The sequence below is a fragment of the Euprymna scolopes genome, chromosome 23 (genome assembly GCF_053919585.1).
Source record: "Euprymna scolopes isolate OS-2025 chromosome 23, ASM5391958v1, whole genome shotgun sequence".
Classification (NCBI taxonomy): Eukaryota; Metazoa; Mollusca; class Cephalopoda; order Sepiida; family Sepiolidae; genus Euprymna; species Euprymna scolopes.
Window position 1 is genome coordinate 49,743,446 of NC_136504.1, and position 15,437 is coordinate 49,758,882.

The 15,437-nt window shown below is 32.6% G+C and overlaps 1 protein-coding gene across 1 annotated transcript in view; it reads right to left on the minus strand.

The window, feature by feature from the left end:
* Positions 1–15,437, minus strand: part of LOC145245612 (uncharacterized) — a 185,071-nt gene that overhangs the window by 46,413 nt on the left and 123,221 nt on the right. Inside the window, exons 32-35 of the mRNA XM_080107182.1 lie at positions 14,570–14,626; positions 13,177–13,218; positions 7,460–7,519; positions 3,960–3,974 (exon numbers count right to left, since the gene is read on the minus strand). Of these exons, the coding sequence (XP_079963308.1) occupies positions 3,960–3,974; positions 7,460–7,519; positions 13,177–13,218; positions 14,570–14,626 (174 nt within the window). The remainder of the gene's footprint in view (positions 1–3,959; positions 3,975–7,459; positions 7,520–13,176; positions 13,219–14,569; positions 14,627–15,437) is intronic.

The following is a 15,437-nucleotide window of genomic DNA, read 5'->3' on the forward strand; positions in this document are numbered from 1 at the left end:
ATTCGTCGAGCTTCTGCCGGCGTATATGGAAAAGGCATGCTCCATATCCGTATTGTTGCGTTGATTAAGGTTGAACCCGTATCGAGACGATGATTGAGGTTGAAGGCGGCTACATTAAATAGATATCAACTCTACAACATAATCAAGTTACCTGAATTAATAAAAGTTTTAAAATAAAGCTGTAGTGTAGTTTTCTTCAGGAGGACACTTTATCGTTCCATCCTGTATATGGTTAATGACCAAATATAGAATAAATGGTAATAACGGTATCAAGGAAATGTTGATTTTGCCACATCATTTAATTTGCAGTTAAACTAACCAGTACTTGTATACCATTAGATATATAACCTATTACCATAACGAACCTACACATTATTTATTTTTTAAAATTCTTTTTCGTCCCAAAACAAGGCGTACTCTCACTTTATAGGATCATATCTAACAAGAGATTGTGGGAAGTTGCAACGCGATGTCTGTTAGTTAATTATGAAGTAAATAAACGAAAACGTAATTTTCTTCCATAAATGACCTCATATGGGAAGTTATATCAAAAGAAAACTAATCAATTAACATTTAACATTTTCTTAGCCTTTACACATACAGACGCAAAAGAACGCGTCTATTTATTAACATGGTTACAAAGGAAGAGAAAAACGTACTTCACACAGGCGTGTTTATATGCAGGCAAAGGGCACATAACTCCAAGCCACCCAACGCCAAAAGCACACGTCAGTACAAAACAGACAAGGAGGGCAACTCTTCAATATTAAAAAAAAACTATCTCACATTAACAATTCCAACACCGCTCCTCAATGTGAATACAGTTTTAAGTCGGTTTTCCAATACAGTTCTTTCAGCTTCATAATGTTCTACTCACAAGTATTTTTATTTTATTTTCCCTAGGCATTGTCTACTTCTCTGTAACCCCTTGGCACGTTTCTTTTTTTGTAAGGTTCAACATGTGCACAGCGATTTAAGAAAACATGGGTCATTAAGCACCTGTGGTCATACAGCCTTCACAAATCTTTCCATAGCATTACCATAGCACTGTCGGGCAAGAACAATTAAGTTCTTTTTCTGACCACCGAATAATAACGTCTTGAATTCCAGCAGTAGAATTTAGTGAATCAACTAATTTTTTTTGTGCCAAGGTGTTGTCTTCATGTTGTCTTCAGATTTGCAACCATTTTGAAACTGTTTTCACAACTTTTTACTCCAGAAAAGCAACTGCACATACTTTTTTTTCTGCTAAATCACTGATCCTGCAAAAGTGTTCCATTGCTTTTCAAGCACTGGGATATATCAGAGATAAATACAATTTGATTTGTTTAAGATTTTCATTTTTAAGAAAAAGAAAATGTGTCATCGTGGTTTGCGTCGTCATCAAATGCGATTATAATTTGCCCACCAATTTTTACAACTGCTGCAAACTCTTTTTTAGAACATAAAAAATCAGAGTACTTGACTTCAGCATCTCTTCTGGCATCAGTTTTCACAACGAGAAGGTCACGGGTACATCCAACTTTATGAGAATCGTTAACAAGGTTACAAGAAAATATGCGGTTGCGTGGTGTTGCATTGATGCTATGATCCAGGCTTCTACACAACAGTAGCCTTCTTTATCCTTTCTACAACTTTGGTTCGTTAAACTTAATATCTCCTCATGCCGCCATCTATACTGGCCATCAGCTAGTGTTGATGGACAGCTATTAAGGATGTGTTTTAGATTCCCTGTTTGACCACACAACTGACATAAACGCGAGTCTGATTTATTTTAAGATTAGCCGAACTGAGGAGGGTGCCGTACACCGCTTTGATCAGAAATTTTATCCCCATATTATAATGCCAAAATTTCGAGATGTTGAGTGCTTCGGTTTCCACCAGTTTTTGGAAATGAGAAGCAATGATGTTTTCCATCCAAACATGGTTCACAAAAGTTTATATCCTCTTTTGTGTCACTGCATGAGCAAGTAATTGCTGCATGGACGGCTTCCTTTATTTTATTGCTGTTCAAATGTTCCCAATTTTCGAACAGTTCTTTTTGTCCAAAATTTAAGAACTTGTCCCAGTAAATATGAAGGTTTTCCCAGATTTAGTAGCGCTCGACGCACTTAATAAGTTTTAACATGATTTGGGAACGTATCGAATCTCATACAACTTGAATTTTTGGTATTTCCCTTTTGGTACTCCTACATTTAATTCAAGTATTCCTACTACTAATGCTTCGACTGAGAATCCATCACCAATAGTTATTTTTTCTGCCACATCAAATTTTCAGAAATTAATAAATTGCTTCATATCATAACACATGTGACACGTAGCACCAGAGTCCACAATCCAGTCTGTATTTTTATTCTTAGACAACGCATTATGTGAGAAAAGTTCGACAGCATTTGAATTATCCTGCATTTTTTTTAGTGATGAAGTACATATTCTCTTGAATAATTCCGTTTGAAATTCTCTTTAGTATCTTCATTAAGCAGTCGACAATCACATTTAATGTGTCCGTTTTTTCCACAATGATAACACTTGTATTCCTTTCTGCTAACATGGTGTTTTGATGTCATGCCCTCCAATTCTGCATTATTATCTTCCCTTTCTTATTTTTGGATTCTTCACATAATAGTCGCCCAGTTACTAAGATCCACTAAGGAACCTCTTGAATAGCTTCGAATACTGTCACCGACGTAATGTAATAATCTAAGAGTGTAGCTAGGCGATGCACAACTCTGTCATCTTCGTTTATTAAATCACCAATAACTGCCAACTCATAAAATATTTCAACTATCGTTTTGATGTGTTCATTAGCAGAGTCACCCTCTTTTAATTCAAGGGAATACAATTTTCTCCTAAACGCTAATTTGTTAACCAACGTTTTCTTTTGAAATTGATCAGCTAATTTCTTCCAAATGATCATAGGATCAGTCGGATCTCCAATTAAATATAACAGCGACGTTGAACAATTGTGGCTAACGCACAGTCTCTCCTTAACCTATATGTTCTGTATGCTTCAACATCAGGACCCTTTTGGGGAGCAGATTCTGTTCCATCCACAATTCGCCAAACACCATTCCTCATCAAAGCCATTGAGTTCTCCATGTCGAGTATTCCATCAAGTAATGGCACAAGAACATTAAGCTTTACATCTATTATTATTATTATTATTATTTATAAATAATAAAACTTTTATTTGTATTTCACAACCTAAAATTCTAGATGGTCAAAAACAATGTTCAAACGTATGTAAATTCTTTCCTTTCTTTTTTTTTGTTATCGTCGATATGTCGTTTCTGGGCGCATGACCTTTGCAAGTTAATAAACTTTGTTAGTTTATTATGAAGTAAATAAAGAAAATACGCCCTTCTTCCTTAAATGACTTCATACGGGAATCAACGGTTGACGAAAGAAAACAAATCAATTAACACTTAACACTTTCTTAGCCTTTACACACACAGATGCAAAAGAACACGTCTGTTTAATAACATGGTTACGAACGAAGAGAAAAACACACGTCACACACGCGTTTTTATGTACAGTCAAAAGGCAGACAACTCCAAGCCATCCAATGCCAAAAGCACACGTCAGCGCAAAACAGACAAGGAGAGCAACTCTTCAAGCATTAAAACATGACTGTAGTTAAAAACTATCCAACATTGACAATTCCAAAACAAATTACATTCAAACTTCTACATGCTGGTACAGCCAGGGAAGCAGGAAACAGGAATGGAATTCCAGTCTAGCAGTCCAAGGGAAGAAACTATTAGAGTAAATGGGTCTCTGGCACCCAAGATCTTAATAGCGAAGAAGTGGAATTTCGCTGTTTGCCAATCTAGTCGGGAGTATGTACATGGGGGGCACCAGTTCTATGAGTTCATCAGAACATATACTATTAAAGTAATTGTAAAATAGACACAAGGATGTAACATTGCAAGGTTGGAGCTTGGCTTATCTTACCTTACTTGAAAAGTCGACACCTGAAAAGTAAAAAAACAAAAAAACAATATTAGTTACATAACTAATTATAAGGACTTTTTAAATTTCATTTTGATATAAATTTATATAAAACAATGATATATACCGCAGTATTGGGACGATTAATCAGAATCGGGAATCGAAAAAATCAGAAATAATGTAAAAGAAAAATCCAGACTATGGAACATGTTCTTAGTTCCTGCAGAATGGTGTATATACGTGGCAACACAACAGGGGACCAGGGAAACTGACCAGAAAAAAACCAGCAGTCACATAAAGCTCGAAGTAGCTAAAACCCAAAGTCTCAGAGAGGAAAAATATGGATCGAGTCTAAGCGTATCTCGCCCATTAATATTCAGCCAAAATATTCTTGGATCGCATGACGATCGGATAGTCGCTGCCAACCTCTCTGGCTGGCGCAATACTTATTTCAAAGTAATATGTGAAAAAGGACAACGGCCAGATATTGTTCTGTCATCAAAAAACAAGCACGAGTATAATTGACAGTACCTTATGAGAGCCGGGTAGGTACACAACACCAATGCAAAATCTACGATGAGAGCTAACCCACAAAAGTTATATTGTTGAAATTGACGAGTTTCCTTGCAGGATCTCAGTAGCAACTTTTAGGCCAGCTTGGAATTAAAGGTTAAAAAAAGAGCGAAAGCCAGTAAACGCCTCATAGATTATTTTTTACAAAAGAGTCACCACCTATCAAAGCCCTAAGGCCACTCGAGGATAAGGGTTAATGAACATAAATAGGTAGTGTAGCAATCGTTAATGGTGTAAGTTGAATACAATTTAATTATTTAAGGAGACAGTTCAACAAGAACTTGTTTGCATTAGACTTAAAGGCTACCATGCTGTAATCGGTCGGGAGGCAGGCCAATGGAACAGTGTTCCATAGGCGGGCAGTTCTAAATCCGGAGCTAGAAGTCAGATATTTTTCAGCGGACCCCTCAACTCTGATTGATAAATGCATAGAATTTTTCCTGCTAAATATCACCTTCGATTACTGGAAAGGCTTTTTAGGTATATTTATTCAGTGACAACCACACCCCTAATCTATTACATAACGGACAAGCGTAATCCTGGTAAAGTTTCATTCACTTACTTTTATATCAAGAAGTCGACACGATTTTAAATGTTATCGTGTATTAAACGTTGTTTTCAGGTTGAATTTTAAACATTAATTTTCTTTTCTACGAGGGAATGAACTTGGTCTTAATAATGCTCTAGACGCCTTTTTAAAGAACTTCCCTGTCTGTTTGTTGGTGTTGTCCGGGAGCCGTCCGAAAAGTGAGAAACAAAGGAAATCTCCTTTAGAAGGGATGTAAAAATGTTTTAACAGTGCTCTAGAAGTGTCGTAAATGTTATAAGTTCTCAATATCATAAATAGAGCAGGTAGTTAATTGGTTTTACTGAATCCTAGACTGAGCACAATTAAGCACATTATTTCCCAGGATAAAGAACTTATCTCTACTTTTCTTGCTGTTGCCTGGATGGCATAATTCATAATACTCAATATCCTACATAAAGTAGGTAGTAACTCAAAGGCGAGATTACATAAAACATAGAAATTTGATTTCTATGCGGTGGTGGTGGTGGATTTGTATTAATAGTGATTTGGAGGCACAAATGCTACACACAGGATGAAACGATAAATTTGTGGCCCTAAATTTAACAACACCACAGCTTTATTAATTTATTTTTTGCAGACTATTATTCTCATCTCAGCTGTTTCACGACGTTTCGGCCAACTATTCCTCTGGTCTTCGTCAGGTGGTAACCGCGACGGATAGGAACTCTGAATCTCCTGACTGCATTCTCAGCAATTACTGCCATCTGTAGTTGTTGTCGTCTCACCACGATTTGGCCAAGTAAACCTCTGGCACGCTTTGGGTAGGATTGAAACCGCTATCTTCAGACAATTCTCACTTGGAACCGTAGATATTCAACGACTCTATCCACTAGGCCATGGGCCCTGAAGGGCGATCAAGGTTAAATTTGACGAAGGCCAGAGGAATAGTTGGCCGAAACGTCGTGAAACAATAACTAAAGATGAGGATAATAGTCCGCAATAAATAAATAAATTAATAACACTCATTTCAATAATGAATTCCAATGAAATAATATATTACAGCTTTATTTTAAAACCTTTATTTAAAAAAAAAATCAATTCAGGTATCTTGATTATGTAGTAGAACTGACATTTATTCAATGTAGCCGTCTTCAGCTTCAATCTCCGCCTCGATACGTATCCGGAACTGGAAGCATGTATTTTCCACAAGCTCCGGTAGGAGGTCGGCATATACTCGGCAGATGGCGGCGATCATGCTGACTTTAGTGTTGTTGGAGGTCATGTTGATGTTCTCGACGTATGACCAAACGAAGTAGTCCAGCGGGTTAAGGTTGGGGGAGGAGAGAAGGGTACGAAGTTGCAGCACTCCTTCTGAAGCCGAGCCTGGGTCCCTTTGGACTTGTTGACCGGCGCCGTCCTGCTGCCACAGTCAGGGTCTACCAGCTGCCACCTGATTGCACCGAGTGATTACCACACCCTTCAGCACATCCAGGTACACTTTGTTGTTAATTTCAAGCCAACTTCGAAGATGTGAGGTGGCATGATGTGACCCTCACTTGAAACCACACTAAAGACCATAACCGTAGCCAGAAACTTTGTTGAGCTGTGTTTTCAAGCGTCGAACCGCCCGGAGCTGCATTTTGAGGGTGCTGGCAATGGTCCTATTGTCATAATTTGGATCGGTAGAGAGCATGAATTGTACAGAGGTGGATATCTGATCTTGCTCATTGAACATTGTTGTAATGATCATTAAAGAAGCAAGCGGTCATACGTTTGTGTTTTGTGCGAGCGATAAATAGGTGAACAACACTCCGTTGGTGCTAATTGGGTGTGCACAAGACCGCCGTCATTTGAACCCGGGATCTGTCCGGTACAAAGAAGAGATATGTAGATTGTGGTGCTGTCGTGGTTGGTGGTCTGCATATAAGGACTTTTTTTTTCTGGCGAGAAGGTCGAGACCTGCGTAATGTGAACAGTGTTTTGCGGCGGGTTAAACTTTTTTTCTTTTTTGTTTTGCTACATGATAGAAGGCCCCTATCGCTCTTGGGATTTGTACACAACTGTCCAACTAGTATATGGTCTGCAACAAGGAAAGAAAATCGGTTTTCATCGAATGGAAATGGGAGCATGTCGTCTTTTCTAGGTAGACAATTTTATCGTTCCATTCTGTTGTGATTTGGAGGCACAAATGTTACACTATTTAACACCTGTTTTTGTATGGCTTTAGTATGGGAAAACAGATGATTCTAACTATTGGAATAACTAATAAAACTAATTCCAGAACCGGAAGTTATACTTTTTTTTTCAACTGACTATCCACACGTTATTGATAAATGAATACAAATTTGATTGTTTTTTTTATGCCAATTAATTCAACAGAAATGTTGCTCATAGTTTAATGCTTACCTCCTTTAAGGCACTTCCACTTGTTACAGCGCATGCAATTTCGCTTAGTCACATACATTTCTATAAAATAAAAATAATAAGAAATAGCAGTGTTATTTTCATTAATAAAACAATATTTTCGTATTTGATGCTAATCGTTATATATTATTAGTCTACATATTAGACTGATAAACTATTCCTCTCACAATCATTCCACGTTAGATATCCACACATTTGTACGACATTTAAATTTAACAAGCAGAGAAGTGGCGAAAACTCGCTTTTTAAGTCATATGTACTCTTCTTCAAACGCAGATCACCGCGTTCTCATATTTAGAAAGAGACATATTTTCCGTTGCACCGTATAATCTACATACGTTTTATAATTGTATTTACTTAAGATGTCCAAACATGCATACAAGAATTCTTTTTTAATTTTAAAGACAGTTTACAAAATACTCTATATAGATCGCAATCAGCTATAATGCTATACTCTATAATTACATCCACACTCCGAAATATCATCTATAAAGCAGAAGCCAAGATAGGCTGGCAGTCCTTGGTTATGAGGAAAGCACTATGAAATACTTGGTTAATTTAATTGGTTATTGTAGACGCAATAGATACGAAGTATTAAGATCAATCACTGGTTTCCTAATACGGGGAATACTTATGCAATTTAGTGAATGTTCTTATAATTTGAATCCATAATGTTTTCAAGGGAACCATACAGTTAATGATTAATAGGGACCAACAGAGATTAGTATTAAAACCAAAAAAAAAAAAAAAAAAAAAAAAATTGAGCACAACTTTGACCATATTTAACCACCGATTATGCATAAAGTACCCATTGGAAAAAAAGTATACAAAAATATATATTGGATAATAAAAGATACGAAAATATATATCGGAAAAAGGATACGAAAATATATATTAAAAAAAAAAGGATACGAAAATGTATATTGGAAAACAAGGATACGAAAATATATATTGGAAAAATGATACGAAAATATATATTGGAAAACAAGCACACGAAAATAAATATTGGAAAAAAAATGATACGTAAATAAATATTGGAAAATAAAGGACACGAAAATATATATTGGTAAAAAAGGATACGAAAATATATATTGAAAAAAAAAGGATACGAAAATAAATATTGAAAAAAAAGATACGAAAATAAATATTGGAAAAGAAAGATATGAATATAAATATTGGAAAACAAGGATACGAAAATATATATTGGAAAAAATGATACGATAATAAATATTGGAAAATAAAAGATACAAAAATATATATTGGAAAAAAGGATACGTCAATATATATTGGAAATAAAAGATACGAAAATAAATATTGGAAAAAAGAATACGAAAATATATATTGAAAAAAAAACGATACGAAAATATGTATTGGAAAATAAAGGATACGAAAATACATATTGGAAAACAGGATACGAAAATATATATTGGAAAAAAGGATACGAAAATATATATTGGAAAATAAAAGAAAAGAAAATATATATTGGAAAAAAAGCATACGAAAATATATATTGGAAAAACAGGATACGAAAATATATATAGGAAAAAAAGGATACGAAAATATATTGGAAAAAAGGATACGAAAATATATAATTAAAAAAAACGGTACGTAAATATATATTGGAAAAAAGGATACGAAAATATATATTGGAAAATAAAGGATACGAAAATATATATTGGAAAAAAGGATACGAAAATATATATTGAAAAAAAGGATACGAAAATATGTATTGGCAAATAAAGGACACAAAAATATATATTTATAAAAAAGATACGAAAATATATATTGAAAAGACAAGGATACGAAAATATATGTTGAAAAAAATAATACGAAAATATATATTGAAAAATAAAGGATACGAAAATATATATTGGAAAAAAGGATACGACAATATATATTGGAAAATAAAAGATACAACAATATAAATTGGAAAGAATGCGGGAATAAAAATTGGAAAATAAAGGATATGAATATATATATTGAAAAAAAGGATACAAAAAAATAAAAAAAAGGATACGAAAATATATATTGGAAAATAAAGCATACGAAAATATATATTGGAACACATGATACGAAAAAAATATTTAAAAATAAAGGATACGAAAATATATATTGGAAGGTAAGGATACGAAAATATATATTAGAAAATAAAGATACGACAATATATATTGGAAAATAAAGGATACGACAATATATATTGGAAAATAAAGGATACGACAATATATATTGGAAAATAATGGGCACGAAAATATATATTGAATAAAAAGGATACGAAAATATATATGAAAAATAAGGATACGAAAATATTTATTGGAAAACAAGGATACGAAAATAAATATTGGAAAAAGGATACGAAAATATATATTTGAAAATAAAAGATACGAAAATATATATTGCAAAAAAGGATACGAAAATATATATTGGAAAAAAGATACAAAAATACATATTGGAAAATAAAAGATACCAAAATATATATTGGAAAAAAGGATGCGAAAATACATATTGGAAATAAAGGATACAAAAATATATATTGAAAAAAGGATACAAATATATATATATATATATATTGGAAAAAAGTATATGAAAATATATATTGGAAAATAAAGGATACGAAAATATATATTGGAAAAAAGGATACGAAAATACATATTGGAAAAAAGATACGAAAATACATATTGGAAAATAAAAGATACAAAAATATATATTGGAAAAAATGGATATGAAAATATATATTGAAAAATAAAGGATACGAATATATATATTGGAAAAAAAGGATACGAAAATATATATTGGAAAATAAAGGATACGAAAATATATATTGGAAAACAAAGGATACAAAAGTATATATTGGAAAAAAGGATACGAAAATATATATTGAAAAATAAAGAATACGAATATATATATTGGAAAAAAGGATACGAAAATATATATTGGAAAATAAAGGATACGAAAATATATATTGTAAAACAATGGATACAAAAGTATATATTGGAAAAAAGGATACGAAAATATATATTGGAAAATAAAAGATACGAAAATATATATTGGAAAAAATGATACGAAAATATATATTGGAAAATAAAAGATACGAAAATATATATTGGAAAAAAAGGATACGAAAGTATATATTGAAAAAAATAAAAGATACGAAAATATATATAAAAAAAATGGACACGAAAATATATATTTGAAAAAAGGATACGAGATTAAAGGTCTAGTACATATAAGATGCTAAGCCATTTTGTGTTCTGGTGTATATAAAAATATTTTACACGCATAAACAACAATATGTTTTTGTTGATTAGCAAAGATAGTTATCTCTGATTAATCATATTTTTTGTGTATTAATAAATAAGCCTCGTAAAAAAAAGATTTTTGAAAAATTCGATACATTTCGTTTCACGCTCATTCTCAAGAACGCGCTTTCACAATATTTGTTGTTGTAAAGTTTGAATTCATTACAGCTCCAAAAAAACGGTCCGACTAGTTTTGATGAGTAAACACTGAAAAAGAAAAAAGGTACATCATTTAATAACAAAATAAATGTGAGTTGGAATAAAAGTCTACTAAAATAGTACCAATTACTGGAGATGTTTATGCTAGGTTAATATTTTTTGCAATGGGGTCACCAGTTATCAAGGCCCGAAGGCTACTTGAGGATGAGGGTTAATGGGTGTACAGCAGTCATCGGAACAACACTATTGAGTTGGTGTAAAAATAATGTCGTTTTTTTAGTTAAAGTTAAACGTCAAAAAACGACATTATTTTTGCACCAACATAATAGTAACCGTTGGTAGTGGGAACGTGATAAAATTTGATTATTTAAAGGGACAGCTCAGCAAGAACTTGTTTAGATTGGACTTGAAAATGACTGTGTTGTAGTCAGCTGGAAAGCAGGCCAGCGGAACAGTTCAACATGCGGGAAGTTCTAAGAAAGAAACTTTGTTTATGGAATTCACGTTATGATATAGAAACAGTCAGAGAGTGGGGAAAATGTTTCATAGTGGTTATATTTAAACGAATGTTTTCTGTGCTGAAAGTTTGGCAAGGGGAAAGGTGTTTCAAGGAAGAGAAAAGGGTGTCCCTCATCTGGTCTCGAATGTATATATATATATATATATATATATATATATATATATATATATACATATATATAAAGTTAAATTTGCGTATTTCCATATATACAATGTGTATGTATATTTGTATTTATTAGTTTCATAGTTTTATAAAGTTTATATAGATTTATGAAGTTTATATAGTTTTATAAGTTTATATCGTATCTGTCTGTTCAAAATTATGTAAATCTAACACAAATCTAATGTTTTTCATAATGCAAACAATTACAATAATACCAATCACTGCAGAGGTTTATGCTATGTTAACGTTTTATATATTATATTTATGTTTCATAAAGTTTATATTGTTTTCTAAAGTTTTTCTATATTATATTTATTTATATCACTCGCATTGATCGGACTATTGTTCTTATCTTGAGTGTTGATTGTTGTTTGGTAAAGAAAGGAGAAGAAAGGTTATTGGCTCTGTAGATATTTTTGTATGCTTTCTTTTCCAAACAACCAACATGCCTAAAGACGGTCGAGGGTCAAACCGACAGGAACGTTGCACAAATAACTATCAAGATGAGAAAAATAGTCCGATCAATACAATCCATCCTCATCTCATAAACTCAGAACTTTGATCTTTATCTGTTCAAAATAATGTAAATCTAATACAAAGCCAATATTGTTTTTCATAATTAAAACCAATTAGAAGAATGTCAATCACGATAGACGTTTTCATCCCATTTACATTCAAATTACCCGCCCTTTGTTATCCAGATGATTACTTTGGAAAATTTAGAATAGATACTCCAAACGGTGAAATTCATGGAAGTTACATCCCGCAAATATAGTAAAAATCGTTCAGTAAAAATGTTTTAAGCAAAAATTTTAAATAGCAGAGAGTGACGAAAACGGTAGAATTATTGTTCTATCTACAGATATCTAAGAGTCGAAAAAACGCTTTGGTTAAAAAAAACCCAAAAAACAAACAAAAACAAACAAAAAAACAAACAAAAAACAAATCGGAAATTTCTGAACATTTGAAATGAGGGATGATGGTATTATTTAGATCAATCGGACTAATGTTCTCATATTGAATGCCATTTATAATTTTGCTCCTTCGGCGACTTCAATTTCGTAAATTTTAGGGCTTTAAGAATTAGTTAATGATGTAATAAAACTGTAAGACCCCTTTTTACGCTATAAAATAATTCAGAAATAATATTTCCCAGTGTCTTGCTTGATATTTTTTATTGACGTTATACATTTTTTGCAAATTTATTTTCACCTTAATCTAAATACGAAACCTCGGAAGTGTAAAGCTACCCCCTTTTTTCTTTCTTTTACTAAACATGGCGACTTATACACCCGAACAATGTTGAAGGTTACACTGACTGGAACGTTGTGTAAATAACACTCAAGATGAAAACATTAGTCCGATTAATCCAAACAAGTGGGAACGTGTTTAAATTAAATCTTTGAACGTTATCATTTAATACCAGTGGATTAAAATATTTTTATAAAATGGTATACAAAATTATATTTTTATAATATTTATAATAGTTTTATAAAACGGCATTTTAATTAGAACATTTTTTTTTATTCATGTGAACGGAATTAGATTTATACACACCTTACGGAGCAATGATGTACAGCATCCTTTCCAGCATATTTCATAGGCTATAAAAAAGAACACAAAACACTTCAATAGATATGGTACTTTTCTAATTACACAAATCGAAGTATTGCATACAAATAGAAATTAATTACACATATGTATATATTTTTTTCATTTTACTTCAATCGAAGTTTTCAGAAATCAAGTAAATAAAAAAAAATGCTTCAAGATGTTTATATCTTCAAATATTATATTAGTATTTGGTTCGGTAGCTTTGTTTCATACCTCATCAACTCTCTGATCCTCATCTGGCATCAATTGATGAATGAATGGCTCTCGTCTTGGGGAGACTCCATGTTTTGACAAGCTCCTGGGCTTGACCATTACTCCTGATCTAAAATGGAACACGTACATCAAATCTGTTGTTAGGTTCGCTGGGAAAATGATGGGATCCTTCTATCGATCCAGTAGATATCTCACTGCTGATGCAATTCTCTACCTACCGTCCAAGGATGGAGTACTGTTGCCACATATGGACAGGAGCTGCTAGAAAGATCTTATCCTGTCTTGACAAAGTTCAAAATAGACTCCGTAACTTAGTGGAGGATACCCTTTTCTCTTCCCTGGAATCGCCCTCTCACAGAAAAAACGTTGCGAGCCCGTCTCTGCTTTATCGTTATTTTCATGGCAAGTGCTCGTCTGAGCTCCAATATATGATCCCTCCTAGCCAAACTTACATGAGAAACACTCGTCTAGCTTAAAACACTATCAATAAATTTTCCCCACTCTTTATCTATGCCTAAACCTAAACTTAGATTCCATGAACAAAGCTTCTTTGTTAGAACTGCACACCTGTAGAACTCTGTTCCATTTGCCTGCTTTCCAGCTGACAATAATATAGTCGTCTTCAAGTCCAACGTAAACAAGTTCTTGATGAGCCGTTCCCCTTAAGTGATCCAATTTACCAAATTTTCACTAATAATTACAACAACATTGCCCCATTGACCACTGTACATTTATTAACCCTTATCATCGAGTGGCCACTGGCCTTGATAAGTGATCACTTCTTTGTAAAAAAGAAAAACAATCCTTTTCAGATTATTCAATGCCAAAACTAGTAATTTTAGAAGACGTTTAATGTTTCATGCTGTTTATATAATCAACTATTTATTCATGGTGTTTAGTTTGGTTGTTTCATAGAGCCAAATTGTTGTTTTTGCTTTTGGCTTTGCAGAACATGATTCTGTTTTGCAAAATGCAAAGAAGAAGAAAAAAACAAAACAACCCCCACCCAAAAAATAATAACATCAATGTTTGGTGCATATAAGTCAGAAAGCCGATATCTTCAGACAGCCTGATCTGGTAACACAATATCAAAATATTTGGAAAATAATGAAATAAAATTTTCCTTACGTCTGTGGCAATCTTTGGACGAATGACAAGATACGTAATTGGAACATTGTTTGCAAACTGTAAAAAAAATAAATTTATTTACTCTTAGATAGTTTTATTTCAGGCGTAGTGACACACTTTTATATACAAAAATAATGGAATGCTATTCGGTTTAGTGCTAAGTAGAATGTTAACTAAAGTAACTAAAAATTTGAATTCAGATATAATAAAGTACCTTTGTTTCCTGTTACAACAGCGTATTCTACAAAAAACTACAATTTTATTCAAAGACATTGACAGTAGGAATATTATTTCAAAACATTGACTTAAATAAGCGGGGAAGTTAGTTTGCTTGAAACATTGCTGGTAAATAAATGTGGAAGTGTATAAGGAGGCTATAGCAATGCGGGGAACCGGGTGTTAAATGATGTAACGTATAAACAAAAATGGGCAAACGAAAAAAGAGGATTTCGTAAAGCATTTTTTTTTTATGTATCTTCATAAATGGATTTAGTTTCTGGATTAATGACGCACAAAAATATTTTAATGTACACATTCTGACGTCAGCTTTATTATTTGTCTAATAAAAGAAATAATGGTATTTATAAAACAATATAGATATTAATTTAAGACTTCAATGGGCTCGGAAGTACACGAACTTGGACATGACTAGCAAATGGCAACAAACCAAACACACCTATTTGTATGTTTGATCTGCATCAGTATTTTAAAAACATTTTATAATAAATTAATGTTTGCTGTTATTAATTTGTAATTTTATTGACATATTTTCCCATATATATATATATATATATATATATATATATATATATATATATATATATATATATATATATATATATATATAGGGTGTTCACAAAGTCTGGCT